At 51.4% G+C, this 16,633-nt stretch overlaps 1 protein-coding gene across 1 annotated transcript in view; it reads right to left on the reverse strand.

Moving 5' to 3' along the window:
* Window positions 1-10,724: 10,724 nt before the first annotated feature.
* The window catches only part of SLC12A9 (solute carrier family 12 member 9), a 56,638-nt gene continuing 50,729 nt past the window's right edge, over window positions 10,725-16,633 (reverse strand). The window contains exon 14 of the mRNA XM_073562519.1: window positions 10,725-16,562. Within this exon, the coding sequence (XP_073418620.1) occupies window positions 15,727-16,562 (836 nt within the window). The 3' untranslated portion in view covers window positions 10,725-15,726. The remainder of the gene's footprint in view (window positions 16,563-16,633) is intronic.

Here is a 16,633-nt window from a genome sequence, read left to right on the forward strand (position 1 = left end):
GAGGCCGTCGGAAGGTGAGAATAACTTTTTTTTATTTTTTATATTTTTTGTACAGGGCCGCAGCAGTGATTGGTCGCGGCTACACAGAAAGGGGGGTGAGGGGACCATGTATACCAGGAAAGGGGGGTGATGGGACCATACATACCAGGAAAGGGGGTGACGGTGAGCATACATACCAGGATTGGGGTGAGGACCATGCATACCAAGAAAGGGGGGTGAGGGGACCATGCATACCAGGATTGGGGGGGTGAGGGGACCATGCATATCAGGAAAGGGGGGTGACTGTGAGCATACATACTAGGATTGGGGTATGAGAGGACCATGCATACCAAGAAAGGGGTGTGAGGGGACCATGCATACCAGGATTGGGGGGGTGACGGTGAGCATACATACCAGGATTGGGGTGTGAGGACCATGCATACCAAGAAAGGGGGGTGAGGGGACCATGCACACCAGGATTGGGGGGGTGAGGGGACCATACATACCAGGAAAGGGGGGTGACGGTGAGCATACATACCAGGATTGGGGTGTGAGGACCATGCATACCAAGAAAGGGGGTGAGGGGACCATGCATATCAGGAAAGGGGGGTGACGGTGAGCATACATACCAGGATTGGGGTATGAGAGGACCATGCATACCAAGAAAGGGGGGTGAGGGGACCATGCATACCAAGAAAGGGGGGTGAGGGGACCATCCATATCAGGAAAGGGGGGTGAGGGGACCATGCATACCAGGATTGGGGGGTGAGGGGACCATGCATACCAGGATTGGGGGTTGAGGGGACCATGCATATCAGGAAAGGGGGGTGACGGTGAGCATACATACTAGGATTGGGGTATGAGAGGACCATGCATACCAAGAAAGGGGGGTGAGGGGACCATGCATACCAAGAAAGGGGGGTGAGGGGACCATGCATACCAGGATTGGGGGGTGAGGGGACCATCCATATCAGGAAAGGGGGGTGAGGGGACCATGCATACCAGGATTGGGGGGGTGAGGGGACCATACATACCAGGAAAGGGGGGTGACGGTGAGCATACATACATACCAGGATTGGGGTGTGAGGACCATGCATACCAAGAAAGGGGGTTGAGGGGACAATGCATACCAGGACTGGGGGGTGAGGGGACCATCCATATCAGGAAAGGGGGGTGAGGGGACCATGCATACCAGGACTGGGGGGTAAGGGGACCATACATACCAGGAAAGGGGGGTGACGGTGAGCATACATGCCAGGATTGGGGTGTGAGAGGACCATGCATACCAGGATTTGGGGGGGGGGGGGGGTGAGAGGACTATGCATTCCAGGATTGGGGGGTGCATTATTGCATTATTAAATCTTCAAAAATAAAACTGCATATATATTCTAGAATACCCGATGCGTTAGAATCGGGCCACCATCTAGTATATACATAAACATACATGTATACACACATTCAGTAAGTATACTAGTATATATACAGTGCCTTGTGAAAGTATTCGGCCCCCTGGAACTTTTCAACCTTTTCCCACATATTATTCTTCAAACATAAAGATACCAAATGTAAATTTTTGGTGAACAATCAACAAGTGGGACACAATTGTGAAGTTGAACGAAATTTATTGGTTATTTTAAATTTTTGTGGAAATTCAAAAACTGAAAAGTGGGGCGTGCAATATTAATCAGCCCCTTTACTTTTAGTGCAGCAAACTCACTCCAGAAGTTCATTGTGGATCTCTGAATGATCCAATGTTGTCCTAAATGACTAATGATGATAAATATAATCCACCTGTGTGTAATCAAGTCTCCGTATAAATGCACCTGCTCTGTGATAGTCTCAGGGTTCTGTTTGAAGTACAGAGAGCATCATGAGGACCAAGGAACACAACAGGCAGGTCCGTGATACTGTTGTGGAGAAGTTTAAAGCCGGATTTGGATACAAAATGATTTCCAAAACTTTAAACATCCCAAGGAGCACTGTGCAAGCGATCATATTGAAATGGAAGAGTATCATACCACTGCAAATCTACCAAGACCCGGCCGTCCCTCTAAACTTTCATCTCAAACAAGAAGACTGATCAGAGATGCAGCCAAGAGACCCATGATCACTCTGGATGAACTGCAGAGATCTACAGCTGAGGTGGGACAGTCTGGACAACAATCAGGCGTACACTGCATAAATCTGGCCTTTATGGAAGAGTGGCAAGAAGAAAGCCATTTCTCAAAGATATCCATAAAAAGTGTTGTTTAAAGTTTGCAACAAGCCACCTGGGAGACACACCAAACATGTGGAAGAAGGTGCTTTGGTCAGATGAAACCAAAATCGAACTTTTTGGCAACAATGCCAAACGATATGTTTGGCGTAAAGGCAATACAGCTCATCACCCTGAACACACCATCCCCACTGTCAAACATGGTGGTGGCAGCATCATGGTTTGGGGTTGCTTTTCTTTAGCAGGGACAGGGAAGATGGTTAAAATTGATGGGAAGATGGATGGAGCCAAATACAGGACAATTCTTGAAGAAAACCTATTGGAGTCTGCAAAAGAACTGAGACTGGGACGGAGATTTATCTTTCAATAAGACAATGATCCCAAACATAAAGCAAAACCTACAATGGAATGGTTCACAAATAAACGTATCCCGGTGTTAGAATGGCCAAGTCACAGTCCAGACCTGAATCCAATCGAGAATCTGTGGAAAGAGCTGAGAACTGCTGTTCACAAACGATCTCCATCCAACCTCACTGAGCTCGAGCTGTTTGCCGAGGAAGAATGGGCGAGAATTTCAGTCTCTCGATGTACAAAACTGATAGAGACATTCCCCAAGCGACCTGCAGCTGTAATCGCAGCAAAAGGTGGCGCAACAAAGTATTACGTTACAGGGGCTGAATAATATTGCACGCCCCACTTTCCAGTTTTTGAATTTCCACAAAAATTTAAAAATAACCAATAAAGTTTGTTCAACTTCACAATTGTGTCCCACTTGTTGTTGATTCTTCACCAAAAATTTACTTTTGGTATCTTTATGCTTGAAGCATATGTGGGAAAAGGTTGAAAAGTTCCAGGGGGCCAAATACTTTCTCAAGTCACTGTACATAAACATGTACACACACACTCAGTAAGTATATATACACATAAACATACATGTACACACACTTCTCAACTGTGAAATTTCAAGACCAAGAAGAAAAAAAAAAAAAAAATGGTGAATGATGGACATCTAGGGATGGAAACGTCACTGATGTATAACTTATCAAAAAATGGAAATTTGCAGAAATCCCGGCACTTTCGGCCTCTGCTACAACTACTGAGGTTATTAATGGTTGTCTGAGGAAGGTACCAATCATCAGGATCCTCTGCCGGCAGCTCCTGTGTGATCACTGACCAATGGCGTCTCTGATGTGTTCAATGGAGACAAGTCTGGAGACACTGCTGGCAGCTACTGTGTGATCACCGACTAATGACGTCCCCAATGGAGACAAGTCTGGAGACACTGCCGGCAGCTTCTGTGTGATCACCGACCAATGATGTCCCTGATGGAGACAAGTCTGGAGACACTGCCAGCAGCTCCTGTGTGATCACTGACCAATGACGTCCCCGATGGAGACAAGTCTGGAGACACTGCCAGCAGCTCCTGTGTGATCACTGACCAATGATGTCCCCGATGGAGACAAGTCCGGAGACACTGCCAGCAGCTCCTGTGTGATCACTGACCAATGATGTCCCCGATGGAGACAAGTCCGGAGACACTGCCAGCAGCTTCTGTGTGATCACTGACCAATGACGTCCCTGATGGAGACAAGTCCGGAGACACTGCTGGCAGCTCCTGTGTGATCACTGACCAATGACGTCCCCGATGGAGACAAGTCTGGAGACACTGCCGGCAGCTTCTGTGTGATCACCGACCAATGATGTCCCTGATGGAGACAAGTCTGGAGACACTGCCAGCAGCTCCTGTGTGATCACTGACCAATGACGTCCCCGATGGAGACAAGTCTGGAGACACTGCCAGCAGCTCCTGTGTGATCACTGACCAATGATGTCCCCGATGGAGACAAGTCCGGAGACACTGCCAGCAGCTTCTGTGTGATCACTGACCAATGATGTCCCCGATGGAGACAAGTCCGGAGACACTGCCGGCAGCTTCTGTGTGATCAGCGACCAATGATGTCCCCGATGGAGACAAGTCTGGAGACACTGCCAGCAGCTCCTGTGTGATCACTGACCAATGACGTCCCCGATGGAGACAAGTCTGGAGACACTGCCAGCAGCTCCTGTGTGATCACTGACCAATGACGTCCCCGATGGAGACAAGTCCGGAGACACTGCCAGCAGCTCCTGTGTGATCACTGACCAATGATTTCCCCGATGGAGACAAGTCTGGAGACACTGCCAGCAGCTCCTGTGTGATCACTGACCAATGACGTCCCCGATGGAGACAAGTCCGGAGACACTGCCAGCAGCTCCTGTGTGATCACTGACTAATGACGTCCCCGATGGAGACAAGTCCGGAGACACAGCCAGCAGCTCCTGTGTGATCACTGACCAATGACGTCCCCGATGGAGACAAGTCCGGAGACACTGCCAGCAGCTCCTGTGTGATCACTGACCAATGACGTCCCCGATGGAGACAAGTCTGGAGACACTGCCAGCAGCTCCTGTGTGATCACTGACCAATGACGTCCCCGATGGAGACAAGTCCGGAGACACTGCCAGCAGCTCCTGTGTGATCACTGACTAATGACGTCCCCGATGGAGACAAGTCCGGAGACACTGCCAGCAGCTCCTGTGTGATCACTGACTAATGACGTCCCCGATGGAGACAAGTCTGGAGACACTGCCAGCAGCTCCTGTGTGATCACTGACCAATGACGTCCCCAATGGAGACAAGTCTGGAGACACTGCTGGCAGCTCCTGTGTGATCACTGACTAATGACGTCCCCGATGGAGACAAGTCTGGAGACACTGCCGGCAGCTCCTGTGTGATCACTGACTAATGACGTCCCCGATGGAGACAAGTCACAGTCCAGACCTGAATCCAATCGAGAATCTGTGGAAAGAGCTGAAAACTGCTGTTCACAAACGATCTCCATCCAACCTCACTGAGCTCGAGCTGTTTGCCGAGGAAGAATGGGCGAGAATTTCAGTCTCTCGATGTACAAAACTGATAGAGACATACCCCAAGCGACCTGCAGCTGTAATCGCAGCAAAAGGTGGCGCAACAAAGTATTACGTTACAGGGGCTGAATAATATTGCACGCCCCACTTTTCAGTTTTTGAATTTCCACAAAAATTTAAAATAACCAATAAAGTTTGTTCAACTTCACAATTGTGTCCCACTTGTTGTTGATTCTTCACCAAAAATTTACTTTTGGTATCTTTATGCTTGAAGCATATGTGGGAAAAGGTTGAAAAGTTCCAGGGGGCCAAATACTTTCTCAAGTCACTGTACATAAACATGTACACACACACTCAGTAAGTATATATACACATAAACATACATGTACACACACTTCTCAACTGTGAAATTTCAAGACCAAGAAGAAAAAAAAAAAAAAATGGTGAATGATGGACATCTAGGGATGGAAACGTCACTGATGTATAACTTATCAAAAAATGGAAATTTGCAGAAATCCCGGCACTTTCGGCCTCTGCTACAACTACTGAGGTTATTAATGGTTGTCTGAGGAAGGTACCAATCATCAGGATCCTCTGCCGGCAGCTCCTGTGTGATCACTGACCAATGGCGTCTCTGATGTGTTCAATGGAGACAAGTCTGGAGACACTGCTGGCAGCTACTGTGTGATCACCGACTAATGACGTCCCCAATGGAGACAAGTCTGGAGACACTGCCGGCAGCTTCTGTGTGATCACCGACCAATGATGTCCCTGATGGAGACAAGTCTGGAGACACTGCCAGCAGCTCCTGTGTGATCACTGACCAATGACGTCCCCGATGGAGACAAGTCTGGAGACACTGCCAGCAGCTCCTGTGTGATCACTGACCAATGATGTCCCCGATGGAGACAAGTCTGGAGACACTGCCAGCAGCTTCTGTGTGATCACTGACCAATGATGTCCCAGATGGAGACAAGTCCGGAGACACTGCCGGCAGCTTCTGTGTGATCACCGACCAATGATGTCCCCGATGGAGACAAGTCTGGAGACACTGCCAGCAGCTCCTGTGTGATCACTGACCAATGACGTCCCCGATGGAGACAAGTCTGGAGACACTGCCGGCAGCTCCTGTGTGATCACTGACCAATGATGTCCCCGATGGAGACAAGTCTGGAGACACTGCTGGCAGCTCCTGTGTGATCACTGACCAATGATTTCCCCGATGGAGACAAGTCTGGAGACACTGCTGGCAGCTTCTGTGTGATCACCGACCAATGACGTCCCCGATGGAGACAAGTCTGGAGACACTGCTGGCAGCTCCTGTGTGATCACCGACCAATGATGTCCCCGATGGAGACAAGTCTGGAGACACTGCTGGCAGCTCCTGTGTGATCACTGACCAATGACGTCCCCGATGGAGACAAGTCCGGAGACACTGCCAGCAGCTCCTGTGTCATCACCGACCAATGACGTCCCCGATGGAGACAAGTCCGGAGACACTGCCAGCAGCTCCTGTGTGATCACTGACCAATGACGTCCCCGATGGAGACAAGTCCGGAGACACTGCCAGCAGCTCCTGTGTGATCACTGACCAATGATGTCCCCGATGGAGACAAGTCTGGAGACACTGCTGGCAGCTCCTGTGTGATCACTGACTAATGACGTCCCCGATGGAGACAAGTCTGGAGACACTGCTGGCAGCTCCTGTGTGATCACTGACTAATGACGTCCCCGATGGAGACAAGTCTGGAGACACTGCTGGCAGCTCCTGTGTGATCACTGACTAATGACGTCCCCGATGGAGACAAGTCCGGAGACACTGCCAGCAGCTCCTGTGTGATCACTGACCAATGACGTCCCCGATGGAGACAAGTCTGGAGACACTGCTGGCAGCTCCTGTGTGATCACTGACTAATGACGTCCCCGATGGAGACAAGTCTGGAGACACTGCTGGCAGCTCCTGTGTGATCACTGACTAATGACGTCCCCGATGGAGACAAGTCTGGAGACACTGCTGGCAGCTCCTGTGTGATCACTGACCAATGATGTCCCCGATGGAGACAAGTCTGGAGACACTGCCGGCAGCTTCTGTGTGATCAGCGACCAATGACGTCCCCGATGGAGACAAGTCTGGAGACACTGCCAGCAGCTCCTGTGTGATCACTGACCAATGATGTCCCCGATGGAGACAAGTCTGGAGACACTGCCGGCAGCTCCTGTGTGATCACTGACCAATGATGTCCCCGATGGAGACAAGTCTGGAGACACTGCTGGCAGCTCCTGTGTGATCACTGACTAATGACGTCCCCGATGGAGACAAGTCTGGAGACACTGCTGGCAGCTCCTGTGTGATCACTGACCAATGACGTCCCCGATGGAGACAAGTCCGGAGACACTGCCAGCAGCTCCTGTGTGATCACCGACCAATGACGTCCCCGATGGAGACAAGTCCGGAGACACTGCCAGCAGCTCCTGTGTGATCACTGACCAATGACGTCCCCGATGGAGACAAGTCCGGAGACACTGCCAGCAGCTCCTGTGTGATCACTGACCAATGACGTCCCCGATGGAGACAAGTCTGGAGACACTGCTGGCAGCTCCTGTGTGATCACTGACTAATGACGTCCCCGATGGAGACAAGTCTGGAGACACTGCTGGCAGCTCCTGTGTGATCACTGACTAATGACGTCCCCGATGGAGACAAGTCCGGAGACACTGCCAGCAGCTTCTGTGTGATCACTGACCAATGACGTCCCCGATGGAGACAAGTCTGGAGACACTGCTGGCAGCTCCTGTGTGATCACTGACTAATGACGTCCCCGATGGAGACAAGTCTGGAGACACTGCTGGCAGCTCCTGTGTGATCACTGACTAATGACGTCCCCGATGGAGACAAGTCCGGAGACACTGCCAGCAGCTCCTGTGTGATCACTGACCAATGACGTCCCCGATGGAGACAAGTCTGGAGACACTGCTGGCAGCTCCTGTGTGATCACTGACTAATGACGTCCCCGATGGAGACAAGTCTGGAGACACTGCTGGGAGCTCCTGTGTGATCACTGACCAATGATGTCCCCGATGGAGACAAGTCTGGAGACACTGCTGGCAGCTTCTGTGTGATCAGCGACCAATGACGTCCCCGATGGAGACAAGTCTGGAGACACTGCCGGCAGCTTCTGTGTGATCACTGACCAATGATGTCCCCGATGGAGACAAGTCTGGAGACACTGCTGGCAGCTCCTGTGTGATCACCGACTAATGACGTCCCCGATGGAGACAAGTCTGGAGACACTGCTGGCAGCTTCTGTGTGATCACTGACCAATGATGTCCCCGATGGAGACAAGTCTGGAGACACTGCTGGCAGCTTCTGTGTGATCACCGACTAATGACGTCCCCGATGGAGACAAGTCTGGAGACACTGCTGGCAGCTCCTGTGTGATCACTGACCAATGATGTCCCTGATGGAGACAAGTCTGGAGACACTGCAGCCACAGGGGCAGTTGTAGCTCACGCAGGTGGCTCACAGCAGCGCCTCGGGTTGTTGTGTTGGGAAACGGCTCCGGAGACACTTTGGAGAAACCAGTGTAACACTGACGCTGTGAACCGGAAATGAAGCCTAGTGGGGTCTAGCTGACATTATACCCCCACACACACACCATAATCCAGGGACTAGGACCGGTGTGACATTCCCTCAGCAGGCCTCCTGAGCTCACAGCGCAGTTCTTTAACAGGCATTTGTGGTGCCGCACCGTACAGCAATGGAGGCCAGAACGGAGGTCTGTCTGTCTTGGATGCAATGATAGTCGGAGATCGGTCTGGAGCCCACATGGGTAACGCCATGAAGAGGCCTTCACCAGGCCGACCCTAGGATTACGGTGTGTGGGGGCATTAGGCACAGTAGCCGTAGCCCTGCACTCACAGCTCGGCGTTACAAGGGGCGATGTGCAGCCGTGAATGACGATGTGTAAGCAGCCTCACATAGAATTGCACCTGATGAATGAGTATTTCGCCCGTTTGTCGGAGCAATTAACAGCCTCTTTAAATGGGTCGATAGTTCTGATGAACACTTCTCTGACAATTAATGGATCTTCTTAATCCTCCAGCTCCAGACACACTATTACAAGCGCTGGTGATCCTACACTTATGGAGCCCCAAGATCTCCCTATACAAAGGCGCCACCTAGTGGAGTCACAGGCCACGGCGGGCGGACAGCCAGGTGACTGCTCCCCCACTCCTGTGGTGCTGGTGTTATACTTGGTACATGAACAATGAAAAGTGCAGGAGAGGGGCTGCTGATTATGGGGAGGGCTGCTGATTACAGGGGAAGAGGGGACGCGGATTACGAGGGAGAGGGGCTGCTGATTATGGGGAGGGCTGCTGATTACAGGGGAAGAGGGGACGCGGATTACGAGGGAGAGGGGCTGCTGATTATGGGGAGGGCTGCTGATTACAGGGGAAGAGGGGCCGCTGATTACGAGGGAGAGGGGACGCGGATTACGAGGGAGAGGGGCTGCTGATTATGGGGAGGGCTGCTGATTATGGGGAGGGCTGCTGATTACAGGGGAAGAGGGGACGCGGATTACGAAGGAGAGGGGCTGCTGATTATGGGGAGGGCTGCTGATTACAGGGGAAGAGGGGCCGCTGATTACGAGGGAGAGGGGCTGCTGATTATGGGGAGGGCTGCTGATTACAGGGGAAGAGGGGCCGCTGATTACGAGGGAGAGGGGCCGCTGATTACAGGGGAAGAGGGGACGCGGATTACGAGGGAGAGGGGCTGCTGATTATGGGGAGGGCTGCTGATTACAGGGGAAGAGGGGCCGCGGATTACGAGGGAGAGGGGCTGCTGATTACAGGGGAAGAGGGGCCGCTGATTACGAGGGAGAGGGGCTGCTGATTATGGGGAGGGCTGCTGATTACAGGGGAAGAGGGGCCGCTGATTACGAGGGAGAGGGGCCGCTGATTACAGGGGAAGAGGGGACGCGGATTACGAGGGAGAGGGGCTGCTGATTATGGGGAGGGCTGCTGATTACAGGGGAAGAGGGGCCGCTGATTACGAGGGAGAGGGGCCGCTGATTACAGGGGAAGAGGGGACGCGGATTACGAGGGAGAGGGGCTGCTGATTATGGGGAGGGCTGCTGATTACAGGGGAAGAGGGGACGCGGATTACGAGGGAGAGGGGCTGCTGATTATGGGGAGGGCTGCTGATTACAGGGGAAGAGGGGCCGCTGATTACGAGGGAGAGGGGCTGCTGATTATGGGGAGGGCTGCTGATTACAGGGGAAGAGGGGCCGCTGATTACGAGGGAGAGGGGCCGCTGATTACGAGGGAGAGGGGCCGCTGATTACGAGGGAGAGGGGCCGCTGATTACGAGGGAGAGGGGCCGCTGATTACGGAGGGGGCGGTAGTTGCGGGGGGGAGAGGGGCGCGGTTTACGGAGGGGCCACGGATTACAGGAGGGGGTGCTGATTACGGGGAGTGGGGCGCCGATTACGGAGGGACTGCAGAGATTTGGCTTGGTGTCCATCTTCCAGCTGAAGTTCTGCATGCATCGACCCCGTAATAAGTGCCGGCCGCTCTGCTTCCGTTTGTTACAGCCCTCTGCCCCCAGGATCAGTCTCCACAGCTTTTTTTAACTTTTATTAAGTGACAAATTGTTACATAAAACTCAGGTTAAAAAATAATAGTAAACAACAACATTGTAACAGTCACAATTGGGATTAGGCCTCCAGCCTGCACCCCCGGGGGCAAAGGCAGAAACAAGAAGGCACTGACCATCCACAAAGCCCCCCGGACCCCAGTGTACAGGAGCAGGTCTGAGGTGTGGGGAGGGAACGAAAAGCAACAACTGCCGCACCTTCCCCAGGCAGCACAGCCACCAGCAATGCGAGGGTTAATCCTCCATATATCACCCAGCAGAAGTATTGTACAGAGTCCCAGTCACACCAGGTCACTTCCAGAGCAGCACTCACTATTCTGCTGTGTCCTATCCTCCAGAGCTGCACTCACTATTCTGCTGTTACATCATGTCCTATCCTCCAGAGCTGCACTCACTATTCTGCTGTTACATCATGTCCTATCCTCCAGAGCTGCACTCACTATTCTGTTGTTACATCATGTCCTATCCTCCAGAGCTGCACTCACTATTCTGTTGTAACTGGAAATGACTGATGTAAAAGTAAAATGGTGAGTGCAGCTCTGGAGGTGACTGGAGGATAGGGACACGATGTAACAGTAGAATAGTGACTGCAGCTCTGGAAGTGACTCGAGGATAAGACACAATGTAACAGCAGAATGGTGATTGCAGCTCTGGAGGTGAGTGAAGCATATGATTTGATGCAACCCAGGATTAATACACGGTTATGGATCCATATAGCAATAGAGTCCAATAGATAATTGAGGTCTGGCACTTCAAAATCACATACTATCAAAACAGTCTCCGGGCTTATATAATAGCACTGCCGAAAAAATGACGAGATCCAGGAGGAATAAAATTAAAATAATATGTTTATTAATTATACATACAAAATTAAAAAACAACCAAATAATGCCCAGGAGGCGGCACACAATTCCCTACTCCATAATTAACAATACCTGGACACTGTGAGCACAAGTGACAATGGGCGCCGCAGCCGCCTCCTCCCCAACGCACGTTTTGCAACAAGCTTCTTCCGTCCCCGGAACGCGCGTTGGGGTGGAGGAGGCTGCGTCACCCACTGTCACTTGTGCTCACAGTGTCCAGGTATTGTTAATTATGGAGCATTTATTTGATTCTCATTATTTTTAGCCCACTGGTTAGCAGGTTACTTATGATTATTGATATAGGGACGTAGACTTGGTTGTCATGTTGCCGCTATATTTGGATATTTAGACATATGGTCTTATCCATGGTCTTTTCTGCTATGGGAGGCTCTATGGTATATAATTTGTTCTCTTTGATTTTCCTCCATATTAGACTTTATATTACCTACACATGATTTATTGCTGTTAGGGAATTGTGTGCCTCCTACTGGGCATTATTTGGGTTTTTTTTAATTTGGTATGTATAATTAATAAACTTGTTATTTTAATATTATTCCTCCTGGATCTCTTCATTTTTTCGGCAGTGCTATTATATAAGCCCGGAAACTGTGTTTTGATGGTTATGGATCCGCATATATACCGTCTGGACGTACACAGCGCACTGGATTGAGTATATACTGGTGGCCAGGTGTACACCATGCACTGGAACAGGTATATACTGGCAGCCAGGTGTACACCTCACACTTGATCCGGATATATACTGGCAGCCAGGTGTGCACAGGGCACTGGATCCAGGTATATACCGGCAGTTGGGTGTACACATCGCACTGGATCCAGGTATATACCGGCGGCCAGGTGTACACAGGGCACTGGATCCAGGTATATACCGGCAGTTGGGTGTACACATCGCACTGGATCCTGGTATATACCGGCATCCTGGTGTACACAGTGCACTGGATCCGGGTATATACTGGCAGCCAGGTGTACACCTCGCACTTGATCCGGATATATACTGGCAGCCAGGTGTACACAGGGCACTGGATCCAGGTACATACCGGTGGCCGGGTGTACACATTGCACTGGATCCAGGTATATACCGGCAGTTGGGTGTACACCTCGCACTGGATCCAGGTATATACCGGCAGTTGGGTGTACACAGGGCACTGGATTCAGGTATATACCGGCAGTTGGGTGTACACAGGGCACTGGATCCAGGTATATACCGGCAGTTGGGTGTACACATCGCACTGGATCCAGGTATATACCGGCAGTTGGGTGTACACCTCGTACTTGATCCGTATACTGGCAGCCGGGTGTATACAGCGCACTGGATCCAGGTATATACCGGCAGCCAGGTGTACACAGGGCACTGGATCCAGGTATATACCGGCGGCCGGATGTACACAGGGCACTGGATCCAGATATATACCGGCAGCCAGGTGTACACATCGCACTGGATCCAGGTATATACCGGCGGCCAGGTGTACACAGGGCACTGGATCCAGGTATATACCGGCAGTTGGGTGTACACAGGGCACTGGATCCAGGTATATACCGACAGCCGGATGTACACAGAGCACTGGGTCCAGGAATATACCAGCGGTCAGGTGTACACATCGCACTGGATCCAGGTATATACCGGCGGTCGGGTGTACACATCGCACTGGATCCAGATATATACCGGTGGCCGGGTGTACACATTGCACTGGATCCAGGTATATACCGGCGGCCGGGTGTACACATTGCACTGGATCCAGGTATATACCGACAGCCGGATGTACACAGTGCACTGGATCCGGGTATATACAGGCAGTTGGGTGTACACATCGCACTGGATCCAGGTATATACCAGCAGTTGGGTGTACACATCGCACTGGATCCAGGTACATACCGGTGGCCGGGTGTACACATCGCACTGGATCCAGATATATACCGGTGGCCGGATGTACACAGTGCACTGGATCTAGGTATATACCAGCAGCCGGATGTACACAGTGCACTGGATCCAGGTATATACAGACAGCCGGATGTACACAGTTTACTGGATCCATGCATATACCGGCAGCCGGGTGGGAACCTGGTTGTCAGACTCCTTTCTCAGGGAGCCCTGAAGACATCATTGATCGGGAGCCAACCCCGCAGTTGCAGCAGGTGGAATCGGAGGCACCATCATATCTGGGACGCGGCTTACCTCTCCGTCCGGCAGCGGAAAGGCGACAAGGTTCTCAAGATCCCGGCCTGAAATATTCCATCTTCTTCAGGGTCCATTAGAGTCAGACTGACCAGCGAGGCCCAACAACCCTGCCCCCGCCAGCCCCGACCCGGGACAGGCTCTGTACCAGCATGACACGGGGCCCGGCTGCCAATGTGCCGGGGCCCAAAGGAACCAAAACTAAACTCTCCCGCATTATAAAAAAAAAAAAAAAAAAAAAACAAACACAAAGAAAAGTTAGAAAAAGGCCAAAAAGCCAAAACGTGTTAATAATTAGCGAACATAAAGCGATCCGAGCGCCGGTGAGGGTCACAGGTGCGAGATACACATGGAAACGGCGGGACCCCCGTCTGTGTACGGAGAAGTGATTTCATGTCACGTGACTGTTGGCCATCTTTGTCAGGACCAGGGTGGACTGAGCGCTGCCATCAGGACCTCACCCCGTCCCCACCCTAATTCATTACCGTCAACCATGGAAGACTAGAGGACTTCTGCTGCGCTGCTGCCAACTCTCAGGCTGTGATCCTTCCGAGTCACTGCTGCTGCCTACCGCTGCTCCTCCGCTCCAGAACAGGGTAGCCCTGCTGTGAAGCATTGTGGTACTTGTAGTGCATGTTCTCCAGTTCCCAGGGCATTGTGGGAGCTCAGCTGAGGAAATAGCGGTTTGCCCAATAATTCATTCAGCTTTGGGAGTAATTGGAGTGCAAAAAAAAGAAGCAAGTTAGAACTGTGAACGGAACACAAGACAAGGAGTGTATGATGTTACTGCAACAGCAGAAACCTAAACGCAGCTCTGGATGTGATGCATTCAAAGAGCAAAATTGGGATTTCGGCTCTGGTTGTGAATGTGAGACACAGCAGAGGAAGCCAAGTTGTGACTAGAGTAGAGTAGGAGACATCTTGTAAGTGCAGAGTTCTTAAAGTAGTGTATGTGACAAGATTAAATTGTAGAGTTGTGACTGCAGCTCTGGCTGTGAATGGAATGTGACACAAGTAGAATTATGAATGCAGCTCTGTATGAGCATAGGCGATGAGACAGAACAGGAATGCATGCTGTGACTGCAAGAACAGTACCGAAAATGCAGCTCTGGATGTCACATGATTTAAAAGTAGAATTATGATTGCAGCTCTGGGAGTGTTGGGCAGAAAACTTCTGAAGGCAGCGCTGCGTGTAAATGGAGAGTGAGATAGAGAAGTGACTCGAGTGCTTCTTCCGGTGTGACTGGAGTATCATAGACATATAACAGTAGAGTTGTAAACTTTGTCTGTGAAACGTTCGATCAGTGGAACTGTGATTACAGCTCTGGCTGCGAAACATTAGAAACAAAATAGTAAAATTGTGCTGCAGATTTGGGTGTGATTGGAGTATAGGCATGGCATAACACAAATGTTAAAAGAAGAGGAAAAGGTTCCTGTTCATCCAGAAATAAATAAAACAGCCTGAACCCCTGAGGGGCGCTCTCACGCCTGTAAACACAGGAAGCATGGGTCTGTGCCACCGGTTCTTCCCAGCCCGGCCGGCCTTCTACCAATGACTGAACAGAAAAAAAAAATTCCAAAACTCTCCGTCGGTGTGAAGTACAAAAAGAAAACCGTTCAGAATGTAGATAAAGGCGAAACGCAGAAAGCGCGAGGGAGAGCGAATCCTGGGCGAAACGCACCACTCACCCACCATCGGGCGCAGCTACTGGCACGTATGTCTGCAGGAGGGATCAGGAGCACTGGCCGCTGATCTCCAGCTCCACATCCATGGGATGATCACTGAAGATCAGCAGTAGTTTCCAAGAGGGAGAACTACAACCATATACGGAGGATGGAGTGGCATCGAAACGTGGATCATTATTGCGCTGGAAGGTTCTAGAAGCCGCTGGAATGGTTGATGCAGGGCGTCCGTCACAGTTCGGTGCAGGTAACGGGGGTGAGGCCGTGGATCAGTAGGGTGGGGCCTAGCCCCTCCGTCAGGGTGTTCAGTTCCTCCAAGTATCCTTCATGTATGGTGGGATCTGCAGGAGGCCGGGGGAGGTAAAGGAACCGCACAGCGGACTCCACGCCGCCTTCCTCAAGCACCGCTTGGTTGGCCGCCTTCAGATACTCCACAGAGATGGGCTCCCGAGTTAGACCTGTGTGCTCTCCACCCTGGCCCCGAAACACCGCCACCCTATCCCAGTCAACCACCCGGATAGCCGCTCGGATGCGCAACTTGACAAGCAGCTCGCGGAACTTGACTTCCGCTGCTAAAAAGCCATTTCCATCAGCACTGCTGCCACCTGATGACTCCACACAGAGAAAGACCCGCAGCTGGTACCGGCGCCACGAGGCTGCCATGTTCAGAATGCACGCCATCTGGAGCAAAAATAAACTGCAAACATCCACGTAAGCAGAAGCCTGGGGCCGGAGAAGGTCCAGGGGCCACACGTCAATGTACAAGGCGGCGTTAGAACCGCAGGTCTCCGGCCTCACCAGTGAGGAGAAATCCCGCGCCAACACAATGTTCTTATGCATCTTCAGGGCATCGCATATTATGGCTACATACTCCATAGGTGGCAAATGGTGAGGAGTCTCTGGACCACGAACAGGTGGAAAGTGGGCCTGCAAAGACGTGGCGTCTACACCAAAGGGGTCATCATGTGGAGAGAGACCAGGAGTGAAGGCAGAGTCCTGTAGAAAATAGTCTTCTGGGGTGGTGTCATCATAGAACCCAAGCACCAGAGTGTTGGGCTTCATCCCTCCTGCAAGGAGGGAAAATAAAAAGGGTGAGGAGAATACAATATGGAGGTGATCTAGCGTGTGTCAGTGCAGG

Source organism: Dendrobates tinctorius, unplaced genomic scaffold, assembly GCF_039654945.1.
Source record: "Dendrobates tinctorius isolate UK_male_01 unplaced genomic scaffold, ASM3965494v1 ptg000356l, whole genome shotgun sequence".
Lineage (NCBI taxonomy): Eukaryota > Metazoa > Chordata > Amphibia > Anura > Dendrobatidae > Dendrobates > Dendrobates tinctorius.